This window comes from Phyllostomus discolor, chromosome 7, assembly GCF_004126475.2.
Source record: "Phyllostomus discolor isolate MPI-MPIP mPhyDis1 chromosome 7, mPhyDis1.pri.v3, whole genome shotgun sequence".
Lineage (NCBI taxonomy): Eukaryota > Metazoa > Chordata > Mammalia > Chiroptera > Phyllostomidae > Phyllostomus > Phyllostomus discolor.
In genome coordinates this window covers 121030087-121044835 of record NC_040909.2, presented here as the reverse complement: position 1 = coordinate 121044835, position 14749 = coordinate 121030087, and the positions used below count along the sequence as shown (strand labels likewise).

Sequence of the window (14749 nt, the reverse complement as noted above, 5' to 3'; positions counted from 1 at the left end):
TGTTAAAATTTAGATAGTTTCTTCTAATTGAATGATAAAACCAGAACGCCCACCATCTCTGTTTAGTTTTGAGGTCAGAGATTAGGCTGAGACTCTACTCTGCCCCCTGTTAGCTATATGACCTTGAACTAAACCGTACACTCTCAAAGCTGCAAGTTCTTAGTAGCTGAGAATACCTGCCTCATAGGCAGTTGTGTGAAAAAATGTAGCACAGATGCTGAATTGTGTTAAAAAAAATACCAGTTCTTATTTTTATTATTTACTAAATTCATTTAACTTGCTGTAAGCATGACATGGGGCGATGTAATTAGGGCTATAAAACTGAACAATGCAGCCCTGGCTGGCATAGCTCAGTGGATTGAGCGCGGGCTGGGAAGCAAAGTGTCCCAGGTTCGATTCCCAGCCAGGGTACATTCCTGGATTGCAGGCCATAACCCCCAGCAACTGCACATTGATGTCTCTCTCTCTCTCTCTCTATCTTCCTCCCTTCCCTCTCTAAAAAAATAAATAAATAAAAAATCTAAAAAAAAAACAACAACAAAAAAAAACTGAACAATGCAGGCGATACCACCCAGTAGTCTATATAACATTTAAAAAGAGTAGTTACAAATTTATTCTGAAAAACACTTGTCCTAACAGTATTTTTCAAATATTATTGAAGTAAAGTAGACTGATTACCTTTCAATATATAAGTGAAGAAAGGCTTATTTCTTCACTTTTTTTTTTTAAGATTTTATTCATCCATCTTTAGGGAGGGAAGGGGGGGGGAGAGAGGGAGAGAGAGGGAAAGAGAGAGAGGGAGAGAGAGAAACATCAATGTGCGGTTGCTGGGAGTTATGGCCTGCAACCCAGTAATGTATCCTGGCTGGGAATCGAACCTGGGACACTTTAGTTCCCAGCCCGCGCTCAATCCACTAAGCTACGCCAGCCAGCGCTTCTTTACTTTTTTTGAAGAAAATTTGAATTAATTCTTGAAAGGTGAATAAAATGTTAAACTAGTAAGTTGTGTTTCTATCACTTAGATGCATTCAAAATGTTGAGTAGATATTAGTGCTGAATAGAAATATGATAAGCATATCAAAATAAATAAAGGAAGTGTTCAAGTATGCTTAAATGGAGATTTATATTCACATAAATAAATGTAAAAATCTATGTTTTTAGTTTATAAACTATCCTTGTGTTTAAAATTAGATAACATAATATCTAGTGATATTTATAATTTTACCAGAATAGTTTGTTGCCTTAACAATATGTCTTCTGAAATTATTTGTTAGTATTAACATAAAATACTTTTCTTAATAATTCCTAAATCCATTAGTTCATATACAGCAGTAGGATATCAATATTTCAATTCAAAGTTGCCTTAAAATAGCAGGTATTATGTGATGATATGATTTAAAACTTATAAGTGGCCTATATTACTAAATTTGTATATCTTAGAATTAGATGCAATCTTTCAGATTATCTAATGTAACACCATTATTCTGTAAAGACTATTATGGTCTGGCAGAGCTTTATGAAAACTTGGCCATCATATTGCTGGACTAGTATTCATTCATTCTTTTATGTATTCAAAACTCACAGGATCCAATGTATGCCTGCAAAGCCTTGTATTAGGTTAACTTAAGGCTAAAGTAATAACAGATGATGAGCACAGCTGGGCTTTCTTCCTCTGGAAGTTTGTAGTCATGCCATCTCAAAAATAATCATTAATGTGTGTTTTACTGCAAAAAATTATTTAACATTGTTTATCTTGTGTATTGTACTAGAGTGACATTTATTTATTTATTTATTTATTTTTAAATGTGTGGACAAGTTCTGTCAACTGTTAATGAACAGTCTCAGTCATTTCTGTTTTCAAGTAAAAAATGTGGACATATTCTCTGGAAAAGTATATATATATATACTTTTATATATATATATATATGTGTGTGTGTGTATATATATATATAAATTCTTTCTAAAATTATCCTTTGTAGTAGAAACTTAACTAGATGGCTGTACCATCTGTGGAGTCCAGTACATGTTACGCATGAGCCTTTGTAGCCACGGCTGCTGATTGTTGTGACGTAGTGTAGTCGGTTCTTCCGCACTGACTGCGTGATGTTTCATAGCTAGCATTTCAATAGCATTAATCAGGGTTTTAGTTTAATTTACGAAGTAACATGAAATTATGTTGAACTGATTTTGAGTATGATGTAGAGCCCCCTCCCCCACCAATCATGGCAGCTTAAAAGAAATCCTGTTTTGCCCTGGCTGGTGTGGTTCCGTGGATTGAGCACTGGCCTGTGAACCAAAGGGTCGCTGGTTGGATTCCCAGTCAAGGCATGTGTCTGGGTTGCAGGCCAGGTCCCTGGTTGGGGGCACATGAGAAACAACTGTTTCTCTCCCTCTCTCTTTTCCTTCCTCTCTTTCTAAAGAAATAAATAAATGAAATCTTCACTTTCTTTTAAAAGAAAGCCTACTTTAATCAGTTTTTAAATAGAACTTTTTATTATTTTCAGGTAAGAATGGTAATGCAGCATAAAACCATTCATATTACATCAGTGATTTTAAACCAAACAAAATCAAGTTTTTTCATTTGTGTCAGGAGCAATTTTTTTTGAATAAGCTTGTCTTCACTTTTACATTGCTCAGCAAACAGGGGAAGACCGCAGACGGTCAGACACAGGTCTACACTTCATTTACAGCGTGTTTCGGGAGTGAGATGCTAAAGTGTATGTAACTTTGTTCAGAAAACTAGGCTGCAATGTGAAAAAATCTCTACTGTGTGAAAATAACAATTTGGGGGGATCTACTATGTGCCTTTCACTAATAGGCTGTCTGGCTACATGTAAAATATATTTTAATATTTTTAATAGTTTGCAAGCACCTGATTCTGTGTTGAAAAATTCTATTAATAGTTTCATGGAGTATTAAGCTGTAAATCCAAAGCATCTTCTTCTTTTAAATCTTCGTAAGAAATATCACAATGGGGAAGTTAATTTAGGGATGGTTGCCTAATGGATACTGATATATGTGTAGCAAGTATCAGGGTTTTATTGAACATAGTATCTTTGTGCTAGGCATATGATGGATTCAAAAGAAGTAGAAAATATGGTGCCTATTTTGAAAGGAAAAGCAATACAGAGAGAACTGATTGATCAATTTAAGAGAAAAATTGCTACAGAATGAGTATGATATGGAAGTAAGGATGAGTTATAGCTGTCCTCTACTGTGTGATATGTTGTTATATGTAAGAGAAATTAAACCTGTTTATTCATAGTTGTAGAACTTAGTGTACAGAACCCCTAAAGATGCAAATAATTTACTATAAAGTAAACTCTTCTCATATTGAGTTTGCTTCAAATATAGTAAATTCCTCAATCACTAATAAGATATTAAAAAATAACTTGATGGTAAAATTGGGTATTTAGAAAGCATCTAAACATCAAAGAGTGTCATAATATGATTGTCACTGTACCTTCTAATCCTGTGTCTATGAAGCTATTCAGAGATATTGTTTATTAATTAACATACTTATTATCATACATTTTCTCTTGATGTTTGAGTTGACAGTCACATCATTATGTTATCTATGTGACATAGTGCCAATGTTAAAATAAGCATAAAAGTGGCCCATATTACCACCAAGAAGGTTAGAGATTGATGCTCCTCTAATCCCAGTAAAGGGGCACTCCATCACATACATTTTTTGCCCAGGGCCCTATGCCTATATATTTGCTTTAAATTCCAAAAACACTCCATTTGAACATCTAACTCTAGCTTGTCTTTCAGAGAGTGTCCAAGACAAAAGTTATTTTTTAAAGACCTACCTATCTTTCTTTCCTCCCTTTCTCCTTCCTCTCATCCTCCCTCTCTTCCTTTTTTTCTTTCTTTCCATCCTTAATTTTCTTTCTTTTATTTTTTTGCCTTCCTCCCTTCCTTCCTTTCCTTCCCTTCCTTATCTGTTTGTTTCTTCAGCAAACATTTGTTATGTACTTACACGTGAGACTTTCTTCCAATGCTTGACTATAAAACGTTGAACAAAATTAAATAGCCCTTGCGTAGTTGAATTGATATTAATATGGGGACAAATGAACTACAAGCAAATAAACAGATAACTACCTGATGGAAGCAATATCTGTGCCTAAAATAGGTTATATAATATGTGAGTGACTACCTTAGATTGCATGGTCAGGAAAAGCCTCTTTGAGGAGTTAAAATTTAAACTGAGACCTGAATAACAGGAAGAAGACAGCCATGCCAGCACTAGAGGAGAAAGCATCAGACAGAGAAAAGAATTAGCTGGTAAAAGCTTGAGTTTTGCTTGGGGAAAAGAAAGCCTAGTATGCCTGGATCTCAGTGGATGCTAAGAGCAGTGGTGTTGAGGGGAGATACCAGCAGACCATATAGGTAGACCATAGAGACCATATATATATAAGACCATATAGGTAGGCTCTGAGGCCTGGGTAAAGAGCTTTATTTTGATCTAAGTGAGATAAGAAGGCTTTAGCAGGGAAGTAATATTGTCTAATGGAACTTTTAAAAAGAAGTCATTTTAGCAAGAAATTTTAAAAAAAAACTGACAAGCAAATTGAGGCAGGCAGACGAATTGGTCAAATAGACAGAGGTGAAATGAAGTGTTGATAGGGATTTGGAGTCTAAATCTGAGACTGTACTCTCAAACCGGAACGTGAACCCAAATCACCTGGCAGTCTAACCAAAAGGCGAATTGTGACTTGATGGGGTTGGAGTGGAATCTTAAATGTTGCATTTATAACAAGATTGCAGGTTATGCGGATACACTGAATAAGAAGAACATAAATGAGGATGACTGGCATGCAGAGAGCAATACCCATCAAACAGCACCTGCCCCCGTCCAGGGTCCCTGAGAACTTGTTCTCTACTGCAATAATCACAGTGCTGACAAGCTGCCCTAGATATTACTCTAAAGCTACACTTTAATTCTATAAGAGTGAGTTGAAAGATAGGAAATTCTGAGTGGAATGGATATCTTAGGCAGAAGGATTTCCTTGATGAACTTTAATGACAGTAATTAATTCTGTCAATCCTTAAGACAGAGCTGATGGCATTAGTTGTGATTTCACTAAAAAGATAAATGGATATGTGAATAAATGATGAAAACATTCCCAAGTCAAATTTTAACTAATATTACTTTTAATTTTTACCCTAAATTCTCTATACCTGAAATTATTTTTAAGTGTATTATCAAGTAACAAGAAAAATACAGGTTTTAGTTTCCCTTTACTTACCATGTTTCAAATCTCTGAAAGACTACCTGATTGATGGAAACAAAATTTAGTAAAAAAAAGTATACAAAAATTAATTTCCAATTCAAAATATTTTATGATTGAATAATTAAGCATTACCTTTCATTTTATATAAATGGTGAAACTGCATTTGATTGCTTGATTAAATTCCCTACACCTCTATGAGACTAGCAGATGTATTGATTTTCATGCATGTTCAGCATAAATAATAACTGAGTGAATAATTTATAACTTTAAAAATTATCTTGTTTCATATGATTGTTATAAGATACTCTATTAAGTTAATTATTACTTTTTGTGTAGGAACTTCAATACTGGTCAAATAAATACATATTTACTACATATTTATAAATTGACTATTGCATGCTTTATCAATATCTTATCTGTTTTTTATTCTTATAGTTCTCATGACATTATCTAATTATTTTATGAAAAATTGTGTTCACTGTCAATATTTAGAACAATTTACAAATCCATGTCCTGAAATGTACCAATTTATTATTCAAATACATAATTATTTATTGAACATCATCCTCATTTTATATTCTATTACCACATTTTATCACATTTGTGAAATTGTCAATGCTATTTCATTCATAATAGTAAATATATTTTTATTTCTAATTATTTTACACTTTGGGGAATAAATTGTTTTTAGGGAGGAAAGAAGTGTTAAGATTTACTTGGAAACAGGTTTATGTATTTTAAAAAGGTATAAGATTAAAACAATCTGAATACCTGAAAAGCTTCATGACAATATTAAGCGATGGCACTTTCATTTTTCTCACCAATGATAAATCTGTAGCCAACCATTTTAACATTTTTATTGAATGCTACCTCTCCAGCTGTGTGTCCAAGTTACTCCTATATAGAAATTAAGAACTTCTAATGACCCAATGTTTTTCTTTTCTTTGAGCAGACCTTAGGAAGTATATGTATTTTAATATTACCTGGAAACATCATCTTATAGCAATGACCTGATTTCATTAGTGATTTTTTTTCAACCCCATTGTTATGCTTGCTAATAATCATTAATCAGATATCGTGGTAGCTTATTCATTGGTTTAATGTACTGCTTTCTATTTTTTATAGAATGGGTAAAACAAGGAAGATAATATTTACTGAATTGAATTAAAAGGGAAGGCGTACCTTTAAAGATAGGAAATGAAATCGGTTTTGTGTATCACTGATTTTCCCGAATGGTTTCCATAGCTAATTATTTTACCTTTGAATCCGGTAGTCATAGTGAATGTGATGCTCATGACTTAAATCTTTTCCCTTTTTAAAATATTTTGAAGGGGCTAGACTTTCTATTTGTGATCAAAGCCAGTGCCAAAGCTGACTCCTCTGCTTTTTGGAGTTGAAGAAACGGTCCTGTGTCAGAGACATTTTTATCTTGTTCAGAATTATTTCAGGGCATTTTCACCCACTTTCACAACAAGCTACTTCCCTCACATGGAGTGTTCTAGAGCATATGGTTTCCCTGCTGTGTGCAGAGTGAAATCATACAATTAAGCTTTAAAATTTTAGAAATAGCAGAACCTTCATACGTGGTAGAACGGCATGGTGTTAGTTTTGGGGTGCACTGCCTAGAATATTTTTCTCTTCATAATCACATCATTTGTATTCTAAGTCATGGACTATAGTTTTCTAGAGTTGATGCTTGACTTTTCTTTGTTTAAAATATTCTTCAAATGATATTTCTTCACAATGCCAAATGGGATTAAAATGACAGAAATTCCTAGACAGTTTTGATCTAGAGCCCAGAGAGGTTAGAAAAATTTTCCTTTAGCAGGTTTACATAAAAGGGGAAATACAGTTCATCAACTCTCCTGAACCTTCCCATTATAAAAGAATGCAGGCAAAGATGATTTGCTAAAATGACTGTATGATGATTTGAATTTCATAAACCATTTGGCTTTTGCTACACCTTTTTAATTCATTTGTTCACACATGTAAGATAACGTATTAAGAGGCTACAAGCCTTGAGGTTAAACTCAGCACTGTCAGTAAATATTTTTATTCATTATTAAATTCAGTTAATAAAGGTGGTTCTGTTCTATACTAAAGTAAACCATTTTAAAATCAGATATTGTTGACTACTTAAAGTTTTCATTATTAGCTTTGCCTTAAAAAGAAGAAATAAGAATAGGATGCACTAATCTTATCTATGTACATTTGGGGATTCTGATTGCATATTTGGAAGGCTATTATTTACAGTCAGGCGGTGGTTTAGATGCCAGGACTGAAGTTTCAGAGTCAATGAGTGAAACATTTTACTAACATATGTATGAACTTGAGCAATTTACTTAGCCCTTCTCTATTTTATATCTATAGGAAGGAGGGAAATAATCCTATTTATAAAAGACAGTTGGAATAGAGTACCTATGCCTTAGAAACACAACCAATAAGTGATACTGTTCCCATGTGGCACTTTTACAACAAAACCATGTTCTAGTTATATAAAAATTTCATATGGTAAAAAAATAGTAAAGAAATTAAGAAAATATTTAGCATAGAATTTTAAATATCTTAGGTAGCTGATTTTCTTAGAAATAAAAATGCAATGTTGTAATCAAAGTTTAATGCAATGTTGATAGAGAATTATGGAAATGACTAATATATACAGTTTTATTTAGTACCACTTATAGTAATCTCATGTGTAAGTTGTACCAAATTAATATGTAACTTTCAGTTCATCTCAGGTTTCTATTAGCCTCATACTCTTTTCTTGCCAGTTTACCCGTCATTCCGTTACTCTCTAACTTCAATACAACCAACTCATTTGCCTTGCCTTTCATCTACTTTATTCTTGTGAATTTTCAGTTCTTCTTTGGGAGATAATTTCTAGAAAAAGAGCATAGATGGGTGATATAATTCTTCATAACATTCCCTAGGAAACAAGTAAGCAACCAATGTTAGAATGATCAGCAATAGCTATCCATAATTTTGCTTGGGTATAGTCCTTTGAAGATTGTAAGAGTGGTTATAGACAATTTAAGAGATGCTACTTAATATAGTTCCTGAAAAACCAAACCTCTAATTATGTCCATGTACCAGTGGTATAACCATCACAGTCCATTGGGAAACAATGGAACAAGTGTTAATTCAACAAGGGTTTACTTACCACAGGATTATTTCTAAATGAGTGCATGTAAAGGAACCACAAGGAAACATGTAATACCTAGAGTAGTAGCAGCTAGGCTATCACCATTTTCAACCCATTAGGATGGCAGGAGAGAGATGTTGAATGGAGAGGCATATATAGTTGGCTGGCTCGAGAATAGCCTTCAGTTAAGGGTCCTAGTCAACACCAGTCAATGTAATGATGAGAAACTGTGGAATAATCTTGATCTCGCTTTCCTCCCACCTTCCATCTTTCTGCATTCTTCAAGGTATAAGGGACTCTGATTGGTAGAGTCTAGTGCTTAACAAACTTGAATGTTCATAAGAATTACCTGGGGGTCTTGTTAAGCCATGAATTCTAGTGCAATAGCCTGGGGTGGGGCTTGATATTCCCCTTTTCTAACAAGCCCCCAGGTGATGCCAGTGCTGTTAGTGCAGTGTTACAGTTTGTGTAACAACATGTAACCCATTCAGATCAACCTTCTGTCCAGAGAATGAGGAGGAGGCAGGATCTGGGAAGGCATGTAGACAATGTAGAACATGAGTTATGACACATATATAGCCGTGAATTTAGCAGTACAACCCTGCATCAAAGACAGCTATCGGAACCCATCTACACTTTAGAAAAAAATAGAATCCAAGTAATGATACCAAGACTTCTAGTGAAGAACTTAAATAAAATATGATAATCAGATAGAAGAGATGAGAGAATATTGCCATGCATTAAAGTAATTTGTCTGGATTTTTTTTTATTTAAAATTGTTTAGTGTCCTAATGAAATTTGTAATGGAGGAATAGATTTCATTGCACCAAGTCTGATGCTATTCATTAACTGCACCAGCTGGTCACCAGTATTGAAGCAGTTGCTTCTTTCCCTATTAGCATCATACTAGAAGGCATTATAGTGCATGTACGTGCTCTCTGACGTTGAGGATAAAACAACTACCAGTATGTGACATAAAATTACTGTATTTATTTTGAATAGGAATATTTAAAAATAGACCTACAGGTATATTTTTGTTGTAGAGATCATTTGGGAAGTTTGAAAACCAGGGCCATCCTAAGTATCCTCTCCCATACAAAAAAAGAATATTAATCATTTTTCACGTTACATTTTATAGTCAAATTATCTTTGGTAAAATTAATTCATAAAAAGGAAACAGCAATTATAAATAAAACAGAAACTCATTTCCACTCAGAAGAATGATATATCAAAACAAAAAAGGGGTCTAAGGAAGTAAATGGAGGGGAACTTCATATTTAATTGTAGAACCAAAGATACTAAAAAGTTTATTTGAAAGTGTCAGAAAATGAAGGTTAAAACTTAATTAAATTAAAGGCTGAGACAGTCTTAAAATTGTTAAAAGTGTGAATCCTACTGATGGTAACACTTGGCATGTAGTAATTCTATTTGCTAATTATTAGAATCTGTAAAGAGCTTGTAAAAATTCCACATTTTTCATCCTGATGTTTCAGAACACACTATAACTTTAAGACCTGTTACAGCACGCAGAGCATTGTGGACACATCTGCTGGTATCTACTTAAGTGTTATGAGTTCCTGAATTTGTTTGAATTCTGGGGAGAAAGGAATCCCATGTACAAATTTTAGAGTCTTTATTCAAATATTAGTTGTGTGATTTAAAACCAGTTATTTCATACATCCACTTTTACTTGAATAAAAAGTTACAAAATTAATTCAATCTAGATTTATGAAAATTAAAAAAAAATGATTTTGTAAAGTGCAGTGTCTTCTTTTAAAATTCCATACTCTCTTAAGTTTTCCAAGCAAAAAATATTACACATATTTTTTAAAGTGATTGAAAGATAAGATTCCATGGAGTCAGGACCTAAACCGACTACCAGGGGTGTCTGTGAATACCATACAACACAAAATTGGCCCAGCACACAATCGGCCCAACACACACACACACACACACACACACACACACACACACTGGTTTTGTAGTTTTCAAAATCATTTCCTAGTAACACATTATAGAACTGAGCTCTTTGAACTTCTGTATTTTTCTTCTTTAATTTTTGTGTGTTGGCTTACAAACTTTTTAGTTTTAAGAATCCTAGATTTGTGTTGAAACTACCATGAAATCTGTAGATTCATTTGTAATACTTCAAATCTTATAATACAAAAAAAAAATAGAGGCAGAATTCCTACTTATAGTTTGTATTTGGACTTGGAGAATCTAGAATTACGCTTCAAGATAAAAAATGCAAGGAATTTTAATACGGCCAGCAAATTCACAAGTGACAGAAAATAAATTTAAAGCAATTGAAAACTCCAATAGAAATAAACTTTAGCTTACCATAAGGGTGTGTGTGAGAAAGAGAATAAACAACAAAAAGTACAACTTGAGAGATGCAGTCATTTTTTCACTGTGAATTAAGGGACATAGATAATCTCAAAGCTGTAATGGGACTGAGCAGTCCTCCCGTGAAGCTTCTTATTTTAAGAGAAGAGACCAAGGTAAAAAGGCAGATTCTAGTCCAAAAATCACACAACTAATACTTGCTCAGGATCAGTGCTCTTTAAAATCCTACGCTGGTGGTCATTTTCCTCTTTTTTTTTTTATATGTAGTATATATGGGTAGTTCTTAACTATATTTTAGAAAACCATCAGACCTTGTCTTTAACTTTCTGCTTTTGAAGATGTTAACAAGAAAAAATCACGTTAAAATGTTTCAAAGCCAATAAAATATTTGAACTATTTGGATAAAGTGGCAAATTGCCACTTGTGAGATGGTCATTTTAAATTAACAAAAAGCAGTTTTGTTTCTTTTTGCATTTGTGGCATGAATAAAACCTAATTGTCTAGTATTTTAGTCCATTATCTCTACCTATAAACCTCATGAAAAGCAATTTGTAAAAAATTTTTAATTATAATTGAGGAAGTAAACTCTATCCCTAGCATTCTTGTTCATACTGGTTTTTTAAAAGAAAATAATTGATATTTAAGTATCTCATTGGACAACATTGCATAACTTTTTAATTATTGAGCTTTTAATTAAATCAATTTTCTTTATTTTACTTGGTGTCATTAAAATTTAAATAGTTTTTTGAACTATTGTTTATTAGTTTTAAAGATGATATAGCAACTCTAGTTAAATAATTTATTTATAAAAGGAAATTATTCTTTTATTCAAAATAAGCAAACATGTTTTTAAAATGTTTTCAGTTACTTCCTTGAATTTATTATTATTTTAAGCAAACCCAGTCACATGCTTTTAAACTTACAATGCACGATACAGTATGCCACACTCTTGTGGTATTGGTTTCCAATATTGCCATATCAAAAAGAGCAGTGAAACATTCTAGCTGTAATTTACTTTCACAAATGTTATGCACTATGCCCTGATGTCAATCATACTGTCAAAACCAATGACTATGAAAGGAAGTGGTTATTGGCAGAAATGTTAAAATATATTTTATATTTTTCCAATTATGCCATTTTATTAAATGTGTCCCAACATTTCAATTAGGCTAAATCACCTTAGAAATATGTTAATTTATTTGAAAGACCAAGTTGATTAAATTTTTCCACTTTTATGTTTTTAATTTTTCCAATCTAATACATAAAAGTTGATGAATTCAAATGGTTTCTGATAAAGTGGTAATGCTTTGCTCTCATATAAAACCTTGGACAATATTAAAAATTCCTATACATATATGCTGGATTTTTCCCATAGAACACTTAAAATTTTTCCTTACTGCTTGGTATCTTACTCCTTAGTGATAATATTACTAATTTTTCTTTTTTTAATACATTTCTTCTGGGTACCCTATATCAAACTTAAGAAAGCAGTTTCTTTAACTTGCATAAATCCATGCTAACAAAATTTGTTAACTTGAATTTCATTTTAAAATTGTATATCCTGATACATGTTTTTGTTTGTTTCCTTAACTAGTGAAAAAGGCCATAGATTTTAAATCTAGAGGATTTAAGTTGTTTCCAGGGAAAGACAACAGCAACAAGTTTTCTCTCTGTGAGTGCACTCCTTTTCGTTACTTTCTCTGGTGTGAGAGTGAAGTCATGATGTTTGTGTGGTCTGTGTGTGTTTTATGAAACTGTTTGTATATTGACCAAATTAACTGCATTCATATCTACATAACATGCATGATTATTCATTATCCTAGTGTTTTTAAATGTGTACTGAGTTAATGGATTCATATGGTGAATGTCCAAGCCCAGCTTATTTCAAGAGGTAAACAAATTTGATCTAGTGCATTGATAATATTCTAGTTGTGTAATTCCAGGAGAGGAGATTTTAAAAAAAAATTAGTGAAATTCCTCAAATTGGTGGTTCCTTGTGGAAAATATTATTTGAACAATATAAATATTATATCTACATGTTCACATTAATTTTCTAAGGAAACACTTAATAGTAATTTTTCATCTAAGAAAAAAAGATGTTCTTAATTTGAGTTTACATATCCAAACCTTTTAAAGTTGGTAGTCTTTCATGAATTGATTATGCCATTCATCCATGAATCTGATTGAGAATCATTGCATTAGTGAATTCATCTTTATTACAATAAACAAGCTGAAAAGTTTTTGGAAAGGTAGGCATTTTTGTAATATAAATCAATAGCAGTTTGTAGTAATTCCAGTCTTTATATTCACACAAACAGATATTACACATTTTGAAAGTAGCCATTCATGACATAACATCTGATTTGCAGAATGACATGTTGATAGAAAATATGATTAGTAATTGTAAATAATGTGTTATTTTAGCAAGAGTATATTTTTAGAATCATATTTTTATTTAATTCTAAATCATTCAATGAAATGAGTTTATAACTATTTAACAAAAATAATTTATTATAGTTATATCTGAAAGATATTCTACCTACTTGTTCATAGATTTCTATATATAATAGAAAATGACAAATTAAGCAGCTACATCAGTCATCAGGAAACAAATTTGGAGCCTGTATGTTAAAAACATTTTAAGTATCACAACTTTAAAATGCCAAATTTGAAAATACTAAACCAAAAATGATGGATATCAGTTGGAAATTCTTGATTAAATAGCGTTATCTGTTTGTAAAGCAATAAACAGTTCATTTTAAAGTATTTATTGGTGTAATTATGATTCTTGTCATATTTTGGGGGTAACACATACTCAATATTGATATGTCAGTTTTTAAAAAAAACAAATAGGGCTACAGTGTTTTGTTCATACAGGGGTGTCCAACCCGCGGCCTGTGGGCTGCATGCAGCCCAGGAAGGCTATGAGCATGGCCCACCACAAAATCGTAAATTTACTTAAAACAGTCTGAGATATTTTTGTGATTACGTGTCACAGTGTATTTAATGTGTGGCCCAAGACAACTCCTCTTTCGTTGTGGTCCAGAGATGCCAGAAGATTGGACACCCCTGAACTATATGATATATTTTAGAAAGATATGTTTTCTATAATAGAAAATATAAACAGAAAAAAGTCAGATTTAATTATTCTGACATCGATGTCATCATGTCAACATGAAATAAATGTTAGATGCTGGCAGACTTAAATATTAGATTTACTACCTTTATTTCTAATATTTCATGTGGCCAATACATTTATTTTGGAATTCTTAGCAGAGTTATATGCTATGCCTATTTCACCCATTCATTGTTTTGGCTACACTAATGTTATTTTATATGCTGCATTGTTCATTCTTTTAGATGTCCTGGGAAATTCAAGCTATTTATACTAAAGTATATAAGATTTGTTAAGGCATTAAGATACATGCAACACTCTATACTGAGTATATTGCCTTAGTGGGCATATATATTATGTTTATTGTTTTTATACAGGGTTTATGAGGGTGATCAAGAAAGGCAACAGACATGATGTGGCATCTGGGGGAAAAACTTGGATTTAAAAAATATGAATATAAAACAAAATGTTAATTTACTTAGTAATTCTAAAACAAAATTTGCATGTATCTATTGCATTTTATGTGGAATGAAAACTACTCTTGTACTTTTCTGTTGTTGAATATAAACAATCCACTTCAATCAATACAAATTATGCCAGTTTTTTCCTAGTCACAAAAATAACAAGCCTACTTTATTTTACTACAATGTTATGTCAAATATTTAACAACTAGTTTCAGAAATATGTGCTCAAAAGTTGTTTATAGAAAAAGGTTACATTATTTTAAATATGATTAATATTCTGTATCTATTATCAAGTAGGCATTCAGTTCTTCATTTCCTTGACATCACTTAACACAGGATCAAACAATTTTTTTAAAGATTTTATTTATTTATTTTTAAAGAGGGAAGGGAGGAAGAAAGAGAGAGAGAAACATCAATGTGCGGTCGCTGGGGGTCATGGCCT

General features: G+C 32.3%; 1 protein-coding gene across 1 annotated transcript in view; it reads left to right on the top strand.

Annotated features, from left to right (window-relative positions):
• Positions 1-14749, top strand: part of CSMD3 (CUB and Sushi multiple domains 3) — an 893237-nt gene that overhangs the window by 345691 nt on the left and 532797 nt on the right. The window contains 1 exon segment of the mRNA XM_028533680.2: positions 12323-12400. Within this exon segment, the coding sequence (XP_028389481.1) occupies positions 12323-12400 (78 nt within the window).